The sequence below is a fragment of the Microtus pennsylvanicus genome, chromosome 1 (assembly GCF_037038515.1).
Source record: "Microtus pennsylvanicus isolate mMicPen1 chromosome 1, mMicPen1.hap1, whole genome shotgun sequence".
NCBI lineage: Eukaryota > Metazoa > Chordata > Mammalia > Rodentia > Cricetidae > Microtus > Microtus pennsylvanicus.
In genome coordinates this window covers 115,012,655-115,037,462 of record NC_134579.1, presented here as the reverse complement: position 1 = coordinate 115,037,462, position 24,808 = coordinate 115,012,655, and the positions used below count along the sequence as shown (strand labels likewise).

Sequence of the window (24,808 nt, the reverse complement as noted above, 5' to 3'; positions counted from 1 at the left end):
TTGGACTTCCCCACGTGGACTGTGGTAAAAATAAAAAACTAGACATGGCAGAAGGGTAAATCAAGGAACTGAGGCCAGGGCATGAGGAAAACGCGGGAGGTGATTATTAACCTCTGAGGGATTTTTCAATTTCAAAGCCCAGCCTTCCTCTGTGCACGATTTACGCATGCGCCACACACAGAGCCTGATGCTCGCGCACCCCCTGGCGTCCTTTCTGATTAGCGCAGCTGCAGCAACCAGGGGCGGAAGCTAGGCCGGAAGTGCATCTCTTCGTTTCGCCCGCCTCTTCCGGCTCACTTCCGCCCACTCCACCCAGGCTCGCTGGCCGGAAACGTTCCGCGTTACTTGAGTCCTGCTTCTCTGGATCGAATCCGGACACCGCCAAAATGCCGGTAAGGCTTCGAGCCCCGAGGTCGGGGAGCCGAACGGGACCGGGGCCTGAGGAGGGACGGGAGTCCCGTTCTAGAAAGCCGGGGAAAGAGGAAACTGCCTCCCTCCTCTCCTGCCCAGCTTTTTGCTTCCAGCCCCAGGACCCTTTCTCTCCTCACTATTTTATCCCGAGTCCTGAAGTGTTCCCAGATCTCACCCGAGAGCTTCGAAGTTAAGAGCGACGGCTTTTAATTTTTAAATCTAAGGTCCAGCTTCTCCTTTTCTCCCCCACCCCCACCCCTTGTCACTTCCACTTCCTCCTCCGCCTTTGGTTGGCCTGCAGCTAACGACCTGTCAGGCTCATTTCCCTGACGGATCCCTACCTTGTCCTCCCTGTTGTAGCTGTATTTCTACACCCAGACCCCCACCGAGTCAGCACTGGTTTCCAAGAGTTTCCTTTGTCGTGTGCTTTCGGGTGGGAGGAAGAAATGACAATAGTCTGGTAGTCCTTAACATCTGATGTCAGTCTCCATCATGGGTTCCGTTTTGCAGATTAGTAAAGGGATAACTAAATGAAGTCCACATTGGACATGCTGAGCTCTCACTATGAAGTCCACATTGGACATGCTGGACTCTCACTATGAAGTCCACATTGGACATGCTGAGCTCTCACTATGTATGAAGTCCACACTGGACATGCTGGACTCTCACTATGAAGTCCACATTGGACATGCTGGACTCTCACTATGAAGTCCACATTGGACATGCTGGACTCTCACTATGAAGTCCACATTGGACATGCTGGACTCTCACTATGAAGTCCACACTGGACATGCTGAGCTCTCACTATGAAGTCCACATTGGACATGCTGAGCTCTCACTATGAAGTCCACATTGGACATGCTGGACTCTCACTATGAAGTCCACATTGGACATACTGGACTCTCACTATGTATGAAGTCCACACTGGACATGCTGTTCTCTCACTATGAAGCCAGCACTGGTAACAGCAGCGACTAAGGCCCTCTCAAGGAGCTCGCATTTTAACGGGTAGACAGTTACCATGTAAATGTAAATAGGAGGTAGTTCCAGATCTTAAAAAATCCTATGAAGAAAATAGATGGAGGACAACACTACCTCCATGGTGGTACTTATCTCTCATCCCAGCACTTGGAGACAGAGGCAGGAGGATTGCAAATTTCAGGCAGAAGTGGACTATGTTGTGAGTTCTAGGCCAGCTTGGGCTATACAGCTATAAAACCTGTCTCCAAAATATGGGGGAAAATAGGCTCTGGAAGGTGCTTGCTGTGCAAGAGATGGGGGTGGGGGCAGCGCAGCTTGTGTTTATTCCTTCAGCCCTGGGGAGGCAAGAGTCAGGCAGACCCTCTGGGCTCATCAGCCTGCCAGCCAGTCTAGCCAAAATCAGCAAGTGCTGGGTTCAGTGAGAGAGAAAGTGGCTCAGTAAGTGAAATGTTTAGGTGTTTAGGGCACAAGGACAAGGACCTGAGTTTGGCTGCCTAGCACCCAGTGCAGTCGGGGGAGGGGGCTCCTGCCTGTCATTCCAGAGCTGGGAAAGTATAGAGATCACTGGGGCTCCTTGTCTCACAAATAAAGAGAAAAGCAGTTGCGGAAGAGACCTCTGGCCTCCACGTGTGTACACATACACCTGCATGCACACATGAACACATTTACACACACTACATACACAAATGCTGGAAGTAATTGAGGAAGAAACCCAGCATTTGACTCTGTCTTTCACACACAAACATGCATGAGCACATGCATAAACGTGTGCAAAAAGTAAGACCACTACAGTGTCCAGTGACGGGTGGTGAAAGGAGAGCAGATGTAACTTTCAGTTGTGTGTGTGTGTGTGTGTGTGTGTGTGTGTGTTTGGCAGCACTGAGAATTGAACCCAGAGCCTCATCGCAGGCTACGTAGACCCTCTACCACTAAGCTATATCCCCACCTCTGTTTTGCCTTTTATTTTGAGAAAGGGTCTCATAAAGTTGCCCAGGCTGGCCTTGAACCTGTGATCCTCCTGCCTCAGCTTTCCAGGTAGCTATGATCACAGGCCTGCATCACCATGTTTAGCCTTGTAAGGTTTATGAGTCTTAATGAGTCTTACAGTTACTGACCATTGAGGTGTATGTGGAGACCTAGAGTTATTATCCAGATGAGTCCTTCATTCTCAGGATGACACTGTGAAGTAGATTTTCTTACTGTTTTGGTTTTCCTGAAGGAACTAGGGCTCAGGGAATTAAGTGACTTGCACAGTGTTGCTTACAAGTAGTAAAGCCAGAGTTTAAGCCAGAAAGGAAAGCTACACTGTGCTCATTCTAGTTGGACAAAGAAAGTTCTGGACTTAACTGTGGTTATTTTATGTCAGCGTTCTCTATTAGCGTGAAACGTCACACATGTCTGTATATGTATATATTTGATCTTATATGAGGGCCTAGAGAAATGGCTCAACAGTTAAGAGTGCTTGCTGCTGTTGGAACCACATATACTCGGTGTCTCACAAAGAAACACACGAATAAAGCAAAAGCAACTTCATGAAGCAGTTTCTTTTTTCCAGAAAAGGGTGTAGCATGACCTGGACCCAAACTGAGCTAGCAAGCACAATGGGATAGGTAGTTCATGTAGGTCTTATTCTCAATCAGATAGTGACTGTGTCTTTCATGACTGGCTAGTTTTCAAAGAATCTTCATGAAGGAAATGAAGGGAGGAGGAAAAGAGTCAGCCCCTTGGACTGTCAGGTTCTAGCAGTGTAGCAGTGCCTTTGGGTAACAGAAGTGTTACCAGGTAGGGCGATTAAAAGATTGCATAAGAGCTGGAGAGATGGCTCAGCAGTTAAGAGCACTGGCTTCTCTTCCAGAAGTTCCAAGTTCAATCCCCAACACCCAAATAGTAGCTCACAATCATCTATAATGGGATCTGATGTCTTCTTCTGGCATGTGCTTATACATAAAATACATAAATAAATTAAAAATGTTTTAAATGTGCATAAAAGTTTTATTAGGTGGGACAGGTTGACTTGAAGGGCTAGTCACCGTCCATAGGGAAAAAGCCCCATTCTCACACTGCTCTTAAGAGCACTAGAATTTTTGTTCCCAGCATCCATATGCAGCAGCTCACAACCGCCAATGCCAGGGAACCCAACACCCACTTCTAGACTCTGTGGGCACTGTATACACATAGAAATTCCCATACACAGACACAACACATACACATAATAAATTTTAGGTTTTTTGTTTGTTTGTTTTGGTTTTTGGAGATAGTATTTCTCTGTGTTTTTCTTTGGATCCTGTCCTGGAACTCACTCTGTAGAGCAGGCTGGCCTCAGACTCACAGAGATCCACCTGCCTCTGCCTCCCAAGTGCTGGGATTAAGGCTTGTACAGCCAATAAAATATTCTTTAATCTTAAAAAAATTACAGCCATTCATTCTATCTCGCACAAAAACGGTGCTTAGCAGTCATTTGATGGATGAATGGTTTTGTTCACAGCAGACATAAAAAGCAAAACTAGGAACCAGCATATGAATTTGTTCATCAGCACGATGTTCCCTCTCCTGTAGCTCATACCTGCTCACCAGAGACGTAGAGTTTAGTTGGTAGAGTACCTACCTAGCATGCCTGAAGCCAATACTGTGGTTATCTAGTCCTGTCATCTAAGCACTGGGGAGGTAGAGGCAGGAGGACACATTAAAAGTCATCTTCACCCACATAGTGAGAGGCCAGCCTGGGCCACATGAAACCCTGTTGGGGTTGGAGGGGGTTGGGAAACAGGCTCAAGGAAGAATCATGCAGTCTTGATTGAGACTTAAAGACGGGGAGTAGTAGATTACAAAACTAGGGCATGGGTCCTGGCTAGCTGGAGGGTGAGAAACCCATTTTGTATGGTTTCTATTATGGAATGCTCCCACCAGAAGGAAACACATCTTTCCACACCACATTTCTAGCCTAAGGATATAATCCCAGGAGGCAGAGGCAGGCAGATCTCTGTACGTTTGAGGTTAGCTTGGTCTACCTAGGAAGTCCCAGGCCAGGCAGGGCTGCTCAAAAAGCAGGTCTGGCTTTTGAGATCCTATCTCAGAAGAGCTGGTGCGGGAGAGAAGGTTCAGTGGTGAAGTGCTTGCCACTCTAGCCTGAGGATCGAGTTCAATCCTACACCCCACAAAAATAGCCAGGTGTGGTAGCATTCCTGTAAACCTGGTGCTGGGAAGGAAAGACAGGAGGATCTCTGGGGCTGGCTGGCTGGCAATCGAGCCAGTAGATGAGCTTCAGGCTCAGTGAGAGCCCCTGTCTCAAATATAAAAGTGGGGAAGCGATTGAAGAAGGTACTTGACACTGACTTCTGACCTCTGCACACAAACACATGTATACCCACACACATGTACAGCCAGATCCATGAGGACAAACACACAAAATACTAGTAGGATAAAAGAATGTTAAGAATATAGACAGTAGGGGCTGGAGAGATGACTCAGCGGTTAAGAGCACTGGCTGCTCTTCCACTGGACCCGGGTTTGAGTCCCAGAACCCACATGACAGGCCACCCTGTCTGTAACGCTAGTTCCAGGGGTCTGACACTCTCACATAGACATGAATGCAGGCCAAAACATCAGTGCATGTGAATAAAATGAAAAAAGGAACAAAGAACATAAGCAGTAAAGCCAGATATAGTGTGTGGCTTTAAGACATTAAGCCCAGCACTCTGCAGGTGGAGGCAGGTGGATCTCTCTGAGTTCCAGGCCAGCCTGGTCTTCATAGTTCAGTACAGCCAGGCTGCACAGAGAAACTGTCTCAAGAAGAAGAAGAAAAAAAAAACAACAAGATTTTGTTGTGAGTTCCAGGACAACCAGGGCTACATAGTGGAAACGCTGTCTTAAAACAAAGCCGGGTAGTGGTGGTGCATGCCCTTGATCCCAGCGCTTGGGAGGCAGAGGCAGGTGGATCTCTGAGTTCAAAGTCAGCCTCGTCTACAAGCTGGTTCCAGGACAGGCTCCAAAGCTACACAGAGAAACCCTGTCTCGAAACACCACCCCAAAAAAGAAAAACAAAAAAGGAACACAGACAATAGTCAAATGTCATGTTTTAAAATGGTGAAGTAGTAGGTACTGATTGCCTCTGTTTTGCACATCTGATTTAGTTTGGGGGCATGTGTGCTTAACAACCAGCTGACAATGTCTCAGCATCTGCTGGCTGATATCTTGAGTTAGGAGCTGGTCCCACTGCTGCTGCCAATCCTCTCCCGGAGTTAGTCTCAAGCGGGTGTTTTCCTTTGGAGGACTGGCCTTGTCCTGTAATGCTTCTTGTCTTTGTTCCCTGTTTGCCACTGCAGGCTTACCACTCTTCTCTCATGGACCCTGACACCAAGCTTGTCGGCAACATGGCGCTGCTTCCCCTCAGAAGTCAGTTCAAAGGACCCGCGCCCCGCGAGAGTGAGTCTCAGGGTTCTTTTCCATTTGGGTTCAAAGCGTCCAGCCAGCCTGCTGACGTGAGAGTGGGGAAGAGCTTAGCGGGGTCACGTTCACTCTGCTGTGTCACACTTTACACCTCGAGGCATCACAGGAAACTGCGTTATCACTTCTGACTCCTTCAGGTGTGCGGGTGAGCCAAAAGAGGAAATGTGGGCTGGGGTGAGCCTAGCATGCAGGAGGGCCTGCCTTCCTTTCACAGCGAGTACTAGGTGGAGGCAGGAAGAACAGCAGTTCAAGGTCATCCTCAGCAAGTTCTAGGCCAACCTGGGCTACCTTGTCTCAAAAAAGAAAGAGGAAATGTGTTTAATTCTGGCCACAGTCAGTCATATCAGACTAACTGGATGCCAGGTCCCCAGCCTCCTCCTGTCATCATGCTGGAAAAAGACAAGCAACAGAAAGCATTATGTGGGCATGGTGCTGTACCCAGGAGGCTGAGTCTGGTAGTTCAAGACCATCCTAAGAAACACAGGGAGCCCTAACTCCAAAAACGAGAAAAATTAACCCTTCCCCACTAAAGCTATTTCTTCTCTTGTCAACTTTTAAAAACAGTCATTTGTTTTTGACTGTGCACGTTTGTGTGTGAGGGCCTGCATGTGTGCCAGCGTACGAGTGGAGGTTAACAGATAGTAACCGCTTCAGTCCTGGTGGAGGTGAACAGATAGTAACCGCTTCAGTCCTGGTGGAGGTGAACAGATAGTAACCGCTTCAGTCCTGGTGGAGGTGAACAGATAGTAACCGCTTCAGTCCTGGTGGAGGTGGACAGATAGGAACCGCTTCAGTCCTGGTGGAGGTGAACAGATAGTAACCGCTTCAGTCCTGGTGGAGGTGAACAGATAGTAACCGCTTCAGTCCTGGTGGAGGTGAACAGATAGGAACCGCTTCAGTCCTGGTGGAGGTGAACAGATAGGAACCGCTTCAGTCCTGGTGGAGGTGAACAGATAGTAACCGCTTCAGTCCTGGTGGAGGTGAACAGATAGGAACCGCTTCAGTCCTGGTGGAGGTGAACAGATAGGAACCGCTTCAGTCCTGGTGGAGGTGAACAGATAGTAACCGCTTCAGTCCTGGGGATCCCAACTTAGGTGGCTGAGCTTTCTCTGTGAGCACTTTCACCTCTGAGCCATCGCCACAGCCCATGTCAGTTTATTATTCTTGGGGTCTTAGATTTCACCAAACCCTAGTATTAGACCTTTTTTGGGGGGGGAGGGTATGCCAGAAGAGGGTAGAACTCTGGTGGGCCTGGAAGTCAAACTGAGCCAGCCTGAATTTGTGGTGACTCTCCTGGTGGCCCTCCTGCCTGCTTCCCCAGTGTTTGGATAACAGGCATGTGCTCCATGCTTCAGTCCTAACTCTTCATCTGCTTTGAAACACTGTCCATTTCTGTCTTGCTCATGTTTTTCTGAATACTTTTGTTCTTGTGTTTTTTTGTTTTTTTTTTTTGGTTTTTTTGCTTTTATTTCTTTGCTTCTAGGGTATTTTTGTTGGGTTCTTTGTTTTTTTGTTTTTTGTTTTTTTAACTTGTTTGGTTTTGGTGGTGGTGGCTTGTTTTATTTTCTTTCTTTTTTTTCTTTCTTTTTTTCCATATTTCTTTTTAATTTATTTTACTTTGCTTTTAAACCAAAACCAAAAAAGCTGGTTTAAAGAAGCCACTGAGATGCTTGTCCATTCTCTGAATCTGCCCATCTCAGGAAACGGTGAATGGCTAGAGCAGCCATTCTGAAGCTATAGAGCTTTACTGTGGACAGAGCTGAAAACAGAAAAATAGCATTAGGACCTCTTGCCCATTTACCTCCATTCTGTCCTTCCTTGTCACCTGCTGTTACTGTTTCTCGGTCTGCTTTGTAGATGTTATACTGTGCACAGACGCACACCTGCCTATACGAGCATGTGGCTAGGTCTGTATGCGGGGAACATGTGTTCTTTACTTTGCAAGTCCATCTACTTTCCTGTACATGTTATGATTTCATTTATTTTGCAGCTGAGTGATACTCTACATTTTGTATACAACCACATTTTCATTATCTATTCATCTATTGGTGGACATCTAACTAGGTTCCATGTCCTTGCTATCATAAATAGAGTAGCAATAAACATGATGTATAAATATGTCTGGCAGGATAGGAATCCCCCCCCTCCCAGCAGGGTTTCTCCATACCTTTGGAGCCTGTCCTGAACTAGCTCTTGTAGATGAGGCTGACCTCGAACTCACAGAGATCCGCCTGTCTCTCTGCCTCCCAAGTGCTGGGATTAAAGGCGTGTGTCACCACCACGTGACCAGGATCGGAGTCTTTGGGGTATATGACCAGGACTGGGATAGTTGAATCATACGGTAATTCTATTTTTAATTTTTTTGAGGAACCTCCAACCTGATTACCACAATGGGCATAATTGCACTCTGACTGGCAGTGAATCAGGCTTCCCTCTGTCCTACAGTCTCTACAACCTTTGTTGCCAGATTTTTTGTTTGATTTTTTTTGTTTTTCAAGACAGGATTTCTCTGTAGCTTTGGATCCTGTCCTGGAACTAGCTCTGTAGACCAGGCTGGCCTCACACTCACAGAGATCTGCCTGCCTCTGCCTCTGAGTGCTGGGATTAAAGGTGTGTGCCACCACCGCCCAGCCTGTATTTTAATTTTTTGTTATTCGATAACAGCTTTGTTTCCCAGTCTGGTCTGTGATTCCCAGATTTTGGGACTGCGCACCTTTTTACCTGTTTGGTGTTTATAGTCATCAAGATGGAATGCCCACTCTGCCCCCCACTGCCCTCCTGATCCCCCATTTGATTTCTGAGGCATTGTGTTTACTGTCCCAGAAGCCTCTTTCAAACTCTGAAGCTTTCTGACATGTTCTGAGATGTTCCACCAACAGTGTCATTTCTGTGGCCTGGGTCCACTCACAGTTACAATTCCCATCTGTATCCTCACCCTCTTGCCCTTCCTCTGCCAGATTATTCGCCTTGACCTCCTCTTAAGTGAATTGTTTTTAACACTGGCTGAAACATAAGTCACCCCAGTTTTTACTTGATTCTGAGAAAAAGGAGCAGATGGGGAAAGGCAGACATGAGGAGAACATCAGTACTAAAATGTTAAGAGCCCAAAGAAAAAGAACGTTGGCCCAGTTTGCAAGGAAGAGCGGTTTGTTGTATGGTTACAGATAACACATTGCACCGGAAGGCGCAGCCAACCTAGACTGGAGAAAACACTAAGCATCTTCCTTGACTCCTTGAGGAAGAATGAGAGCCTAAGAAACTAAACAAGTGAGGGGTGACTTCTTCCTTTGCCAAAGGACTGGAACTGTTGGAGTAGATGTCTATGTTGTGAGTTATCTTAGCATTGATGAGATGAATTCTGGGGCAGGAGCACAGCTCCATGGTAAAGCTTGTGCATGGCGTTTCTGAGGTCTGGGGTTCAAGATCAGCTGCAGAAAAATTCTTTTCTGTTGTGCAAATACCTCTAGATGTCTTTGTGAACCATGCTCTGCTCTAGGTCCCCTCTCCTGCTGTTTCCTCCCAGATGCTCAGGAGAAGTTTCCTTTTCTTGAGGGCAGAATGCAGAGAACACAGCTGGATCCTTCTGCCTAGGAACTAGCTAGGTTGTAATGGGGTCGCCCAGGGCTGCAGCCTTAGGGCTGCTCTGCACCACCAGAGACCACGGCAGCTGAGGACAGGAAGTGTCTTGTCTGTCAGTGGCCTGCTGCAGCCAGCTGCTGCATATCAAACCCAGAAAGTCTGTCCTTTCAAAATGAAAAAGAGAAGAAAAGATTGCCAGAGAAATTGTTTAATGAGCTCTGTTTGTCACAGAGTGCTTCTGGCTTTCCTCAGTGTGGCCACTTAGAACAGCTCATGCTGTATTTAAACCACAGTTTCCATAAAAAGAGAGAAGGTTATCTGAACCCCAATGTTCCTAAATAATTTGAGTATTTCCCTTGAATCTCCAGTGCACGGGTTCAAATAAAATTATATTGGATGCTTTTTCCTTTTCAGGGCATTTTGTTAGAGTGTTGGGGCTGGAGGGCTAGCTCAGTGGTTAAGGAGTGCTTCCTGCTGCTCCAGAGGACAGAGTTGAGGGCCCAGCACTCACATTGGCCTCACAACCACCTGTAGCTCCAGCTCCAAGGGATCTGATGCCCTCCTCTGACCTTTATGGGCCTCTGCACTCATGTGGCATACACACATAGAAGGATTTTTTTGTTTGTTTTTTGGGGGTTTTGTTTTGTTTTTAAAGGGAGATAGCCTGTGTCTCGGCCCATTTTTATAAGTGCATTGAGGTCTTAAATGGTTACTAAGCAGTGATAGTTTGCTCTGGGTAATAAGAATTAAGATGGCAATCTTTTTTTTAATTGATTGAATTTACTTTTCTAATGAGCACATAGATTTTTTTCAGAGATAGTAGAACTAAAAATAAACCACATTGGTTTCTAGAAATACTATTAAAGACTGTATTTCAGTAGCCCTATTTATTTTTTTAAAATTTTATTTTACCATGAGGGGTGCACCCACCCACTGAGACAGTGTATTATTATTAATTGTAATTTAAAAAATAGAAAGAAAAAAAAATTTTATTTTATACATGAGTGTTTTTGCCTGGTGACCTTTGAGCCAGAAGAGGGCGCCAGATCTCCAGGAACTAACCCAGGTCCTCTGCCAGAGCAGCCAGCCCTCTTAATGCCCGAACCATCTCTCCAGCTAGCCCCAGCCTCATTTTCCTTTATCCAACTCCAGATCTTGTGATAATCACACTTGGAGACCTCTCCTTGCAGCTGTGGGTGGACCATGTCCCTTTGGTAATATCTCTGCCTTCCTTCTTGTTTCCTGCCTAGCAAAAGACACAGATATTGTGGATGAAGCCATCTATTACTTCAAGGCCAATGTCTTCTTCAAGAACTATGAAATTAAGGTAACTTCCAGAGCTGAGGGTGCTTAGTTTTCAGACGGGGATAAATGTCTACTTGAGCCAGGCAGTGGTGGTGCACACCTTTAAACCCAGCACTTGGGAGGCAGAGGCAGGTGGATCTCTGTGAGTTCAAGACCAGCCTGGTCTACAGAATGAGTTCCAGGACAGCCAGGGCTACACAAAGAAATCCTGTCTTGAAAACCCAGAAAAACCAAAAACCCATCAATCAATCAATCTACTTTGAAGTCAGGGCTGCTGTGAGAGTTAAATGAAATGACGGTGAGACTAGAATCTGAAAGCAAAGCTGGGTGGGAAAGGCTATGGGTTGTGTGGGGTTTTTTCTCCTTTTTTTTTTTATTTTTATCTTTTTCCTTTTGAGATTATTTATTTTAGGCTAGGCATGGTTATACCCACCTTTAACCCCAGCACTTAGGAGGCAAGTAGATCTGTATGAATTAGAAGCCAGCCTGATCTATATAGTGAGTTCCAAGACAGCCAGGACTCTGTAAAGAGACCCTGTCTCAAAAAAAGAGAGAGATTATTTATTTATCTGTGTGTGTGCACACATGAACACACACATAAGTGCAGTGCCCGTATGGGCCGGAAGAGGAACTGAGAGTTGAGTCCCTTGTATTGTAAGCTGCTGTGTGTGTTCTGGGAGCAAACCTAGGCCTACTGAGAAAGCAGTTGCTCTTAACCTCTGAGCTTTCACCCCAGCCGTGTTAGCTTTTATTCTTTCCCCTTCAAAATCTTCGCTATTCTGCAGGCCAAATGCCCCAGTGCCTCTTTTTGCAAATAAAGTTTTTTTAGAACACAGCCATGTTCATTTGTTTCTGTATTGGCTATGGGCTGCTGTCATACTGAACAGTGGCTAACCATCCACAGCAAAGACTGCATCAGCTCCAAAGCCTATAAAGCTTATTTATTATCCAGACTTGACAGAGTTAGCCAAGCCCCAGTCTGGATGCATCGCTATTTACTTAGTATTAATTAAGCATCCAGGAAATCCCAGGCCCGTGTTTACGGATAACTAGTCAAAGTCTCATATGTTGCTTGTTTTCTTTGAATCAGGGCTTTACTATGTAGGGTTGGCTGGAACTTGTTATATAGGCCACACTGGTCTGGAACTTACACTGGTTCTCCTGCCTCTGCCTCCCATCACTGTTTTGTATGTGTGTAGGTTGGACACTGAGAATAAATTGCTGTCTTACCAGCATTAGGAAGCTGAGGCAAGAGGACTGTTATGAGTTCCAGGCTGAAATTTTGTTTCAAAAAAATAAAAACAATGCCCTTCTTCCTTACTCTAAAAAACAAACAGGCCTCAGATGCTCCAGAATCCTAAGCTACAAACTGGATTTTGGAGTGTTTCAGACTCAGGATGAAATCTATACAGATATTCCCAAATGCAGACCATGCCAGCATCTGGAAGACTTCTGGCCCCAAACATTTCAGAGGGGCAGTCCTACTGCACTGCTGTGTTGTGGACCCAGCTGGGATGGGGGGGAGGGAACCATGAATGACCTGGCCCTTCCTTGGACCACTTCTCCCCTTCTCTCCTTGTGAGGAAGGTGGTCAATGAGAGAATAACAGTGCCTGGCAGTAAAGGGGACAGATGTACAAAACATCTCCTGAGCTACTGCGATGAGCCAGGCACAAAGAAGGGCAAGGAATGTTCTTGACAGTGTTGTAAACTGTGTGACTTCAAACTCAGCTTGCTCGACTCTGGGATATCAGGATCCAACAGGATATGGACACTATCCAGCACTGAGGCGCTTGTGCTGTGTTTGTGAGAGGTATGATAGGGACAAGCTGGATGTAGTGTCTGCCTGTGAGGAGCCAGAGGCTGAGGGATTGTCCAGGAATCAGAGACCCTGGCTCATCACAAAGCAGAGCAGAGGGGACGTCTGACTATAAAACTGGGCCTGGGCTACAGGCCACATGTAGTCAATAGTCACTGTCTTTAGATTCTCCTGCTGGTAGGATGAGATGTCGGGCCTGTAGGGCTCTATAGGGCTCTCCCAGAACTGGTCACGTGAAATGACTTCTTCCACTGCCAAGGAAGGATGTGTCTGTTCTGAGACACTCAAGGGAAGAATGGTTTTTAAAAATAAGCCACCTTAGCTGGGCAGTGGTGGCACACACCTGTAATCCCAGTACTTGAGAGGCAGAGGCCCTCTGTGAGTTCAAGGCCAGCCTGGTCTACAAAGCAAGTTCCAGGATAGCCAGAGAGAAACCTTGCCTTTTTAAAAAAAAAAAAAAAAAAAACCCACACTCTTATAATCACCCGCAACTGTTCGTTCTCCAACTTATACAGCATGAGGAAGGAGCTGTGGAGCAGGGCAGCACGCAGCTGGGCTTGGGGAGACTGAGTACCCTGTGGGTAACCAGTGGATCATGAAGGCAGACGTGCTCTGAAGTGTCCATCTCATGTGGCCATTATGTTGTTTTATTTCCCTCGCAGAATGAAGCAGATAGAACCCTGATCTACATCACACTCTACATCTCTGAGTGTCTAAAGAAACTTCAAAAGGTAACAAGGCTTGGCTCTTCACATAAGGACAGCAGACAGAGACAGGCTATCCCTCAAAACCACCTGGGTCTGCTGAACCCATAGGGGAACTGACATGAAGGAGGGCGGTGAGGTGTCAGGAGACAGTAATCCCTTCATCCTCTGAGAACAGTGGAGCATTTGCATCAGGCGTGGAGCGGGCAGCAGGATACAGACATGTTAGTATCTCCCCCACTTAGAGGCTCACAGTCCTCATGTATTTGAGAGAGCTGACTTTGAAATGTGTTCGAATTTATCACTACTTCAAAATTTAACTAGTAAGATCTTATTAGGGCCCAGTGTGGTGTCATACGCCTTTAATCCCAGCACTCTGGAGGTAGAGGCAGGTGGATCTCTTTGAGTTCAAGGCCAGCCTGGTCTATATAACAAGTTCTTGGATAGGGCTATGTAGTAAGATTGTTTCAGAAAACTTAAAAAAATATATATATTAATGTATGCATTTAGGAAGAGAAATGTGTTCCTGCCTGGTAAGTTTGGTTTTCAGTGTTTTATCTATTGTATTCCACCGTTTCTCTGTAGTTTCTCTTGGTTTTACTTCTTTGACACTGTTCTAAAGAGGGTTGCAGGTTCACTCGCTGCAGAAGTGCACTCACGAAACATGGTACACTCCTGGAAGCTGCTGGCACCAAGCAGCTGGTGTTTGGGAATTACTCTTTTTCTTATCAATGTGTCCTTCAATTTTAGTGCAATTCCAGGAGCCAAGGCGAGAAAGAAATGTACACGCTCGGAATCACAAACTTCCCCATTCCTGGAGAGCCTGGCTTCCCCCTCAATGCCATTTATGCCAAACCTGCGAATAAACAGGAGGATGGTGAGACGGGACTGTGCCTGTGAGAGGGTGTGTGTGTGCATGTGTGTGCACACGTGAGCTCGTGTATACAGCCATCCCTCTGTCTTACTTTTGGTGTTGATGTGTGGTTTTTTTGGTTGTTTCTTGGATGTGGTCTCTCTGTAATCCAGGCTGGTCTTGAACTCATGGCATGGCCCTCTGCCTTGATTGGTGTTCATTTTTTGTATATGGTGTGGAGGCGAGCAAGTAGGTGTGGGTGTGAATACACTTGTGGGCATGTTCACTTGTGTGCGTGTGTGCGTGGAGGCCAGAGATTGATGTCAGGTCATTCTCCACATTGCATATTGACGCAGGCTCTTTGACTGATCCTGGAACTCACTGATCTAGCTAGTGTAGCTGGCCAACTTGCTTGAGGAATCCCCCGACTCCGCCTCCTAAGGGAAGGGAGTACAGGCCAGCTACCATGGCCCCCCTACCTTTATATAGGTGCTGAAGATTCACACAGCAAGCTTCTTCTCCACTGAACCATCCCCCCAGCCCAGTGACTGGTTCTCAGGTTGACAATGAGGCACTTAGCACACATGTGTCGCCTTACTTTCACAGAAGAGCTTGCTAGCAAGTGTCACATGCAGAGAGTGTTGGGCCAAAATGAATGTAGTTATAAGACCATCTGGAGTCAGCAAGATGGCTCAGCCGGTAAAGGTGCTCACTGCCAACCCTGACAGTCTAGTTCGATTCCTGGGACCCACACCAAGGAAGGAGTGAACCATCTCCTGCACACGCACACAGAATGATCTGAACCATTCTTTCTTTCTCTAAGCTGTTCGAATGGATACAGATACGTTACTAAGATCAGTGTCTGGCTGGACAGGCAGTGCGTCCAGCATATCTCCTCACATGCAGATTTCCCTGTTTCAGAAGTGATGCGTGCGTACCTACAGCAGCTGAGGCAGGAGACTGGACTGCGGCTCTGTGAAAAAGTTTTTGACCCTCAGAATGATAAACCCAGCAAGGTGAGCCTTTTACGCCACCGAAGCCTTCTGTCCCAAGAACACTCACTTCTGCCCGACCTGGAGGTTCGGCAGGGCAGAGCTCACTGCCCTACACTCACTACTGAATAGATTCCAGTCATGCACAGGGTTTGTGTATGGGGTGTGTAGCCACTGCATCCACAGTCTGTGGGTGTTATGTAAAATGGCATGGTGTTCGTATATAGCGTCTGTGCATCCTCTGTGGGCTTTGAACGCCCCAGGTTACCCACGCTTATGGCGTACCGAATTCCATGTAAATGATGACTCTTTTATTGCGTAGGGAACAGTCACAAGGAGCAGTTGGTGTGTATTCACTACTGGTAGGGGCCCCTGGGGAGGGTGGGGTTTGGGAAAATAGCACAAGCTGGGCTAGAACTGGCTACACAGCCAAGGGTGACCTTGAGTTCCCCCTACCTCAGCCTTGCTAGTTCTGCAGTATATGGGTACACTATGTCTGGTTCACACACCTCTCCCCCCTTTCTGTCTATGGTTGGATGTAAGCCTCACACCTATGGAGGGCAAGTAAGCACATTTACTTTTTCTGCTGTGGTCACCTTTGAATTTGATGTAAGATGCCAAGCTAGTTTAGATACAGTTGTGTGTCATAAGTTAACTGGAATTCTGGCCTGCCCTTGAGGTAGCATTGTGCCCTGACCCTGAGATCTGTCTTGTGCCTTTGACAGTGGTGGACTTGCTTTGTGAAGAGACAGTTCATGAACAAGAGTCTCTCGGGACCTGGGCAGTGAGTGGATGGAGCCCGGGCAGCATCACATCAAGGTGTACACAGTTCTTTGTGTCCGTTCATGATGGATTATGAAGTGAGGAGCGATTGTGTCTTTGCCTGAAATGCTCTTGATCAAGAATTTGGGGGGTGGGTGTCGGGTAATCTGGATTTTCGGCAATTTCAGGCTGGTACTTAATATGTAATAAATGTCATTGCTTATCTTAGACATTGAATTAAAACATTTTTGAGATAAAGCTTACACTGTACCTTTTATGGAAAGGGGTGTGGGTGGTATATTTGGGAGCGGGGGACTGGTGTTTATATTTATGATTTGGTTTGTCTGTTTTGAGGCAGTCTCACTGTGTAGTCCCAGGGTGGCCCATAACTAACTATGCCTCCCACATGGGCCTTAAACCCCAAATCCTCCTGTAGGTGTCCTCCACTGTGCCAGGCCCCATCATAGCCTCTCAGATAACGGACAGTGTAATGGTTGTCAGTATATATGTAGTTTCCTATATCTACATGCCACACCCAAAAGGTGTGTGACCTTCTTTGCTCCAAAGTCTTCCTGTCCCCAGGCTCTGGACTAACCTAATCTGTTCTGTTTTCATAGATTTCTTTACTCTAGATATTTCGTATACTAGAGACCTATAGTGGATAATCCAGCCTTTGAATCTGGCTTCTTTCCTTTAGCATGTTTCTAAGTCCGTCCCCTCGCCCCATTCCTCATGGAAGAGGAGTCTGGCTTCTTTCCCTTAGCACAGCATCTTTGTGTTGTACCCGTGTGTGGTTCGTTCCTTTTTACGGCTGAGTAATATTCCGTCTTGGTGCAGACCACACTGTGTTTATTTATTCATCATCCAGGGGACATCTGTGTTATTTCTATTTTGGAGCTATGACCAAACAGTGTTGCCAAGAACATTGGTGTGCACATTATTCTGTCCCTCGGAGTGGAACCGCTGAGTCACATGGGAACTGTTTAGCCTTCTGGAGAACAGCAGTTGCACTGTTTTACATTCCCACAGGGACATGCGACCGTGCTGTGCCCCCCCACCTCGCCAACACTTGTTTCCTTCCTTTGCTTTCCGGTGACTGTGACATGGCGTCTCACTGTGCTCTGGCCTCTATTTCTCTAAGATGGGTAGTTGCTTTGCATATGACCATGTAGCACCTTCTCCAGAAAACTGTTTACTTCTTTGTCCATTTTCCTTTCTTTTTTGTTTTGTTTTGTTTGTTTGTTTGTTTTGAGACAGTGTCTCAACTTTGTAGCTCTGGCTGTCCTGGAACTCATTGTGTAGACCAAGCTGACATCGGAACTCACAGAGATCCACCTACCTCTGCCTCCAGAGTACTGGGATTAAAGGTGTGAGCCACTATGGTCTGACTTAGAATTTCTGTTTTGGACAGAGTTCCAGGCTGATCTTGAACTTGAGACAGTCCTACCTCAACCTCTCCATTTCCCAGATGCTCGTGAGCCACCTCACTTGCCTTAACTAAGTAGATGTGTTTATTATCTCTTTAGAGTGGGCCTCAAGGAACTCAATGTCCTGAAACTTCTAGGTAGCCAAGGATAACTGAACTCCTCCACCTCCCAAGTGCTCAGATCAAAGGTGTGTGCCGCCATGTCTGACTGTGTCATTTGCGTTCCTGAGCTCAGTGCTCTGCAGGATGTGTGTATGAGCTACAAACTAGTTAAATACCGCTTTCAGCCCAGCCCAGCCCAGGGCTGTGCACAAACCTGTCCAGGGCTGGACAAAAGGGTTAGTATAGAGGCTGTGGGTGCAAGCCCAGCGTGAAAGAAAAATAGGAAAATAAGGAAAAAATAAAAAACAAAACCTATATATATTAAAAGACACATCTTAAAGCAAAAAGGTGGTATTCTTGGGTCATTTCTCCCAGCATGTTAGTCCCTAGGATTAAATTCAGGTTGTCAGGTTTGGTGGCATTGTCTTTACCTGCTAAGCCATCCCAGGTCATGTTGTCCCCTCCCCATGACTTGTTGGTTTGTGGCAGGGTAGCTTTGGCTAGCTTGGGAGTCTCTTATGAAGACTGGACTTAGCTGGGCAGTGGTGGTGCACACCCTTAATCCCAGCACTCAGGAGGCAGAAGCAGGCAAATCTCTGTGACTTCAAGGCCAACCTGGTCTACAAGAGCTAGTTCCAGGACAGGCTCCAAAGCTACAGAGAAACCCTGTCTTGAAAAACCAAAAAAGAAAAAAAAAATCCATCGGCCTCAGCCTCCCCGATGCTTGGACTAAAGGAGTATGCTGCCACACTAGAAAGTACAATTTAAAGTACTTTAGCAATAGGCGTCAAAATTTGTATGTGTGCTGGAAACTGAACCCAGATCTACTGCTGACTGGGACCCACCCTATCAGATGTTTAAGTATGAAATCGTCTTGGTCCAGCCATTCACTACTCAATGATGAGAAAATAATCCACCTATCAGTCTGCTATCCCATTCCCAGCACTTGCCTGTAACGCTAGCACTCAGGAAGTGGAGGCAGGAGGATCAGAAGTTTACAGTCATCGGCTACATAGCAAGTTTAGGGACAGTTTGAGACCCTGTCTCAAAAAGGGGGGAAAAAAAGCAGCAGCAGCAGTTGGGGTTGTAGCCCAGTGGCAGAACATTTGACAGGCATGCACAAGGCTCTGGGTTCAATTCCCAGCCCTTTAATAATAGTAACAGGTAATAAATAAAGAGGCAGTCTGGTAACCTTGTTCTTTTCCCATAAGCATCCTGTTTATATTCGTCATTTTACTAGGGCGCTAATTGCTGTCGTTTATCATCGGGTGCAGAAAGAACACAGTGCACGGAAATACTGGAACAAGATTGATTTGAGTTCTTTCGCTCTAACTTTTTCTTCTTCCAAAAACTATTAGTACTGAAGATCTTAAAAAAAAAAAAAAAGAAAAAAACAGTGGTTGGGGCTCTGTCCAGAGATTGCTGTAGCACTTGCGCTGAAAGCACTTTGCTTTGTTTGCCCTTTCATTTGTGTTTACAGATGTTAGAAGGCCACTCCATCAGGAGGGTGTAATTTTCAGGCCACATCTGTTCTGTGTCTATGCTGAGATGAATCGTCCATGAGTTTCTACTTTGCTTTGGCTCTGAAGCTCCAGTTCATAGGCGACCTGCAGCGTGATGACACTTTAAAGTCCAGGGTACCCAAGCCTGTATGGTGACACATGCCTTTAATCCCAGCACCTGGGAGGCAGAGGCAGAGGCTGGTGGTTCTCTGAGTTCAAGGCCAGCCTGATCTACTGAGTGAATTCCAGGACAGACAGGGTTGCACAGAGAAATACTGTCTCGAAAATAAAATCAAAACAAAGCAGTTTAACAATTATGAGAAGTTCACGGGGCAAATACAGGACTATCATGAAAAGCGGTAGTTTACCGAAGTATACACCCGAAGTGGGCAGAAGGGGCAGTCAGCAATCTGAATCTGAATGGACTGAGAAGACTTGTTGCTTTTGCAGAGGACATGGGTTTGGTTCCAGCATGCACTTAGTGGCTCACCTCCACCCTCAATTCTAGTTCCAGCAGTTCTGATGACCTCGTCTGACTTCCACAGGCCATGCAGATAAAATACTCACATTAAATAAAAAGTGGGGGTTGGAAAGGTGCCTCAGCGGTTCAGAGCGCTGGCTGCTCTTCCAGAGAACCTGAGTTCAATTCCCAGCAACTACATGGTGGCTCACAGCCATCTATAGTAGGATCTGATACCATCTTCTGGCATAAAAGTGTCAGATACATAAAATCAATAAGTAAATCCTAAAAAAGAGTAAATAAATCTAGTGGGGCAGTGGTGGGACAGGTCTTTAATGACAGCATTTAGGAGGCAGAGGCAGACGAATCTCTGAGAGTTCAGGGCCAGCCTGGTCTACAGAGTGAGTTCTGGGACAGCCAGGGCTACACAGAAAAACCCTATGTCTAAAAACAAACAAGCAACTTTTTTTTTTTTTGGCCAGGAGTGGTGGCAATACACCTTTAATCCCAGCATTTAGGGGGCAGAAGCATTTGGATCTCTTGGGCTACACAGTGAGACCTTGTCTCCTTGTCTCAAAAAGAAAAAAGGAAGACAGGAATGTTTCATCGTATCATTAAATGGCTTTCCTGTCTTAGTTATTGTATTTCAGCACAGTCAGTTTCTCTTGTAATCCTATTGGGATTTAGTCACTGGATGCAGACTTGATAGACTGGAGGGCCAGAGACATGGGCTCAGGAAAGAAGTAGCTGGAGTCTGAGAAGTAAGGGTTGATGGGTGTCGCATAGGAATGAAGGTTTCCTGTAGAGGGCTGTGGGCCGTGGCGACTGAACTCTGGCTGGGCCAAGCTGCCCTATGTTGTACCTGTCTCAAAGCTATCTCTAAGTACTGTCTGTCCCTTGCACAGGTGTCCCTGGAGCAGCTGAGAAGCCCTAAGTGTTGTCTTGCCTGTTAGTCCCTTTCGTGAAAAGAGGGCCAGTTGGAAAGGTGATGTCATTTAATCCCCTGCCATGGTTCATGCAAGTTCTTTTTTTAAAATATAATTTATTTAACTTTATTTTATGTGCATTGGTATGAAGGTGTCAGATTCCCTGGAACTGGATTCACAGACAGTTGTGAGCTGTTATGTGGGTGCTGGGAATTGAACTCGGGTCCTCTGGAGAAGCAATCAGTGCTCTTAACCACCAAGCCATCTCTCCAACCCCAGGCAAATTCTTTGTCCCACCAGTGTTACACCTAATCCTGCCTGAGTCACTCAGAGAAGCCAAACTGTTTCCCCATGCAGGAAAGACTTCTGAGAAACATCAGGGAGAGATGTTTGCCCTTTGGGTGCTGCTAGGCATATAGAAAAGGCCTGGGGTGTGCCAGCTTATTCCACTGTGGTTCCTCTGTGTCACTGTGCATGGTCATGTGACTTACCTAAAGCTCAGGGCCAGTTACCACCCTGTAGCACCTGTTACTTTTGGAGAGGACCTGGGTTCAGTTCTCAGCACACACATAATGGTGCAAAGCAGGCTGTAATTCTAGTTCTAGTGGATCCAACGCCCTCCTCTGGTATCCTTGGGCACCAGGTGTTGTAATAAGGGCGGCGGGCTGCATCCCCAGCACCCGGCCGCCCCCACGGCTAGCTTTACCCGAAATAATTACATAAAAACTGTATTCTTTTAAACACCGCTTGGCCCATTTCTAATAATTTGCTGTAGCCCACGAGCTGGCTTACCAGGAATGATCTTAACCTGCATCTGCCTGGAGTGGGAGAATCATGGCGACTCCTGACTCAGCTTCTTTCTCCCAGCCTTCTGTTCTGTTTACTCCTCCCACCTATGTTTTAAACTATCAGGGCCAAAGCAGTCTTTATTGCTTAACCAATGAAATCAACAGATTGATATATGACACTCCCACATCAACCAGGCAAGCACATGGTACACAGACATGCTTGCTGGGGCTCACACACACACACACACACAAACACACACACACAAGAAAAAAGATTAGAGCCCCATGATGGCACATACCTTTAATCTCAGCACTCAGGAGGCAGAGGCAGGCAGATCTCTGTGAATTCGAGGCCAACCTGGTCTACAAAGTGAGTTCCAGGACAGCGACAACTACACAAAGAACCCCTGTCTTGAAAAACAGAAAGAAAAAAAAAAGGAAAGGGGGAATAAAAAAACTAATGTGTTCAGCACTCGGGAGGCAGAGGTATGCGGATCTCTGTGAGTTCAAGGCCAGCCTGTCCTAAAAGAGCTAGTTCCAGGACAGGAAACAAAAGCTATGGAGAAACCCTGTCTCGAAAATCAAAAACAAACAAAAAAAACCTAATGTGTTGATACACATCTTTAATCTCAGCACATGGGAGGCAGAGGCAGATGGATGTCTGTGAGTTTGAGACTAACTTGGAGCCAGGTGGTGGTGGCGCACACCTTTAATCCCAGCACTCAGGAGGCAGAGGCAGGTGGATCTCCGTGAGTTCGAGACCAGTGAGTTCCAAGCTAGCCAGGTAGCCAGTGTTACACTGTGAGACCCAGTCTGGCCTACAAGAGCTAATTTCCAGGACAGGTACCAAAGCTACAGAGAAACCCCGTCTGGCAAAACAAATACAATACAAAACAAAACAAAAAAACCCACCACCAACAACAACAAAACACTGCTACAACGTTTCATGTAGATATTTAGGCTGGTGTTGATCAGAGGCAGTCCTGGGATTATTAGCCCGCACCACCTCGTCCTTGACCAGAGATTCTTGAAACTTTTTAAACAAAACGTTACCAGTGTTACCCCGAGGACAAAACCTATCCTAAGTGGAGGGCCAGCACTCTGCGCAGGACCCCTGAATGTGAGGCACAGTGTGGTACTGAAGAGCTGCGCAATGGCCAGCCAACACCTGTGGTGTTGAAAACAGCTTCAAGCCAGCTGAACCCCACATGGTGGACCAAGACTCCAGTAGCCGTCCTCTTCTTACTTATGAAACACTTCTCCATGTCTTGAACCTGGCAAATTTCCCTGACCCCATCATGCACTTATGCCACAATCCACCTGAAAACTTGGTGCAGGCCTGGAAGCCATGGGGAGGTGGAAGAGCAGGAACAGGGGTTTATAGCCAGCTTCAGCTCCACCGTGAGTTATAGCATAACCTGTGCCAAAGTTCTAACGCCATACTTTGTTCTGAATTCTTTCTGATGTCGAAGATCCTAGGGATTGGCTAAAGGTCGCAGTTTGGTCTCTGAGAGCCTCCCAGCCCTCGCCACTGGTGACCAAGGGATCTATCTATCCGTCCCGCTTCACGCCCGTTTCCAGCTCTGAGCCTTCACCGCCTCACCCAAACTGCCACTGGCTGCTTTTCTCTCCCTTGACCTCTTTCTTTGATTGCTTGTTCTCACCTAGGATTCCTAGTCTTCCTCCGGCTCCCACAGCACCACCCTCTCTTACAACCCCCTCCCGCCCACTTCATTGGCCACTGTTTCTCATTCTCAGGTCTGGCTTCCCCCATTTCCGCAACTCCCACAGCCCTCACACCCTTGGGCCAGGTCCGGGCAGGACAGCCCGTAGTTATTGATGACTTCCTGGCTCTGTGGGTTTGTTTGTGTCTTGATACTTCACATAAGTGGACTTGGAGTTCGCCAGCACTTTCCATCTGGCTTCCTTCACCTAGGGGAGTTTTATTTTTAGCATGATATTTTTGAGATCTGTTTTTCTTATTTCATGATCAGTTTTTCCCCCCGTCCTTTTCCCTCAGCAGCGTTAAGCTATATGAGTGTATTCATCTGAGTCTTCATGGATTGCTCAATATTCATTTCCATTCTCTGGTTACTGTTGAGCATGTTATATGCCAGGTGGCGGTGGTGGCACATGCCTTTAATCCCCTGCACTTGGGAAGCAGAGGCAGGTGCTTCTCTGTGAGCTTGAGGCCAGCCTGGTAGGTTTCACAGAGAAAGTGACCAGGCCTCAGCAGCTGGTGAAGTGCTTGCTGTGTCTTAGTTACTGCTCTATGGCTGTGAGGGGACCCCATGGACCAAGGCAACTTATAAAATAAAGCATTTAATTGGGAGTTTGCTTACAGTTTCAGAGGATTAGTCCATGATCATCATGATGGGAAGCAGGGTCACGGCAGGCATGGCTGACCGCTTTCACCTGATCTGAAAGATGGAGGCAGATAGCAAGTGAGACTGGACCTGGGCTCTTGAGAACCCCAAGTCCGCCCCACACCTTCTCCATGAAGGCTGCAGTTCCTAATCATTCCTTAACAGAACACTCACCGGAAACCAAACATTCAAATATAGGAGTCTATGGGGCCATGCCAGTTCAAACCACCACACCATGCAAGCTTGAGAATGTGAGTTCTAACCCCGCATCCATGTAAGCAAGCAAGGAATAATGGCTCAGGCTTGTGATCCCAGCATTGGGAAGGCAGAGACATGTGCATAAACACACACACACACACACACACCCCTAAATAAAATAACGAAAATAAACCTTTTAAAACAGACCTTGAGTCTCAAATTTAAGCAAACAGTTTCAGTTTAAAATTTTGTTATTTGCATTTACTTATTTCCTTTGTGGGGGTGAGAGGCACATGGCTGCTGTTCCTGTGTGGAGGTCAGAGGACAATTTGAAGGCGTCAGTTCTCTCCTTCCACCATGTTGGTCACAGGGGATTGAACTCTGATGGCCAGGCTTAAGGGCAGTAAGTGCCTTACTTACTCTCAGGCCACCCCACTTCGGTTTCAACATTTTAAAATTTTGGCTTCTTCGTTGGCAAAGAGGGAATTCAAAATTTAAAATTTTTAAAGTTTATTTTTATGAGTGTCGTGCATACCTGAGTGCACATGCATGTAGGTGACCATGGAATCAGGGGGGAAGGAGTCGGATGTCTTAGAGCTGGACTCACACGACGGTTGTGGACCGCCAGGAAAGTACTGGGAACCGAATTCGTGTCTTTTGCAAAAGGAACATGCAGTTTTGTTTTGTTTTTTTAATCGCTGAGTCGGCTCCCATGGCCTTAAGGGAATGGATTAAGCGTTATGGTTTCTGAGCATGCAACCTAATAACAAGTTCGTAAAGGCTCGAGATGTTAACTGCAGCGTTATCAGCGACCCTAGCTCATTCCTGTATCTATCCTTTATTACGTCCTCCCCCCGCCCCCCCCCCGATCTACCGGGTCATTTTACCTGGTAAACCATGCCTTGCACCAAGGAATCTTTGGGTGACAGGATACACTCCACCGGAGGAGGGGGCGTGGCACCTTCACCTGGTGCGCACGCGTCGTTGTAAAAAAAGTCGGCCCTTGGCCGCCTGATTCAAAAATTCAATTTTAACTGTCAGTTTTCCACCTTATTTGTGATGGACTCCTGTACAATGTTACTAGCCTTGAAGATGCATCTTTTCCTCGGGCTGACTTCATTTCAAACGAAGTCGGTATTCCTACTGGGCTGCCTTCTATTGCGTTGTCAGCCCTCAATAAAGCTTTCGC

The 24,808-nt window shown here is 46.6% G+C and overlaps 1 protein-coding gene and 1 long non-coding RNA gene across 2 annotated transcripts; one reads left to right on the top strand and one right to left on the bottom strand.

The window, feature by feature from the left end:
• The first annotated feature begins 259 nt into the window (after positions 1–259).
• On the top strand, positions 260–16,109 carry Arpc3 (actin related protein 2/3 complex subunit 3). Its single transcript, XM_075979921.1, has 7 exons — positions 260–392; positions 5,715–5,814; positions 10,668–10,744; positions 13,203–13,271; positions 13,995–14,121; positions 15,019–15,113; positions 15,815–16,109. The coding sequence occupies exons 1-7, from the start codon at positions 387–389 to the stop codon at positions 15,875–15,877; spliced, it is 537 nt and encodes a 178-aa protein (XP_075836036.1). The 5' UTR covers positions 260–386; the 3' UTR covers positions 15,878–16,109.
• LOC142854411 (uncharacterized) lies at positions 5,808–24,578 on the bottom strand. Its single transcript, XR_012911329.1, has 3 exons — positions 24,507–24,578; positions 23,398–23,475; positions 5,808–7,597 (listed from the first exon to the last, which is right to left on the bottom strand). It is a non-coding gene; the product is annotated as an uncharacterized LOC142854411 (long non-coding RNA).
• Between the last annotated feature and the right edge of the window lie 230 nt (positions 24,579–24,808).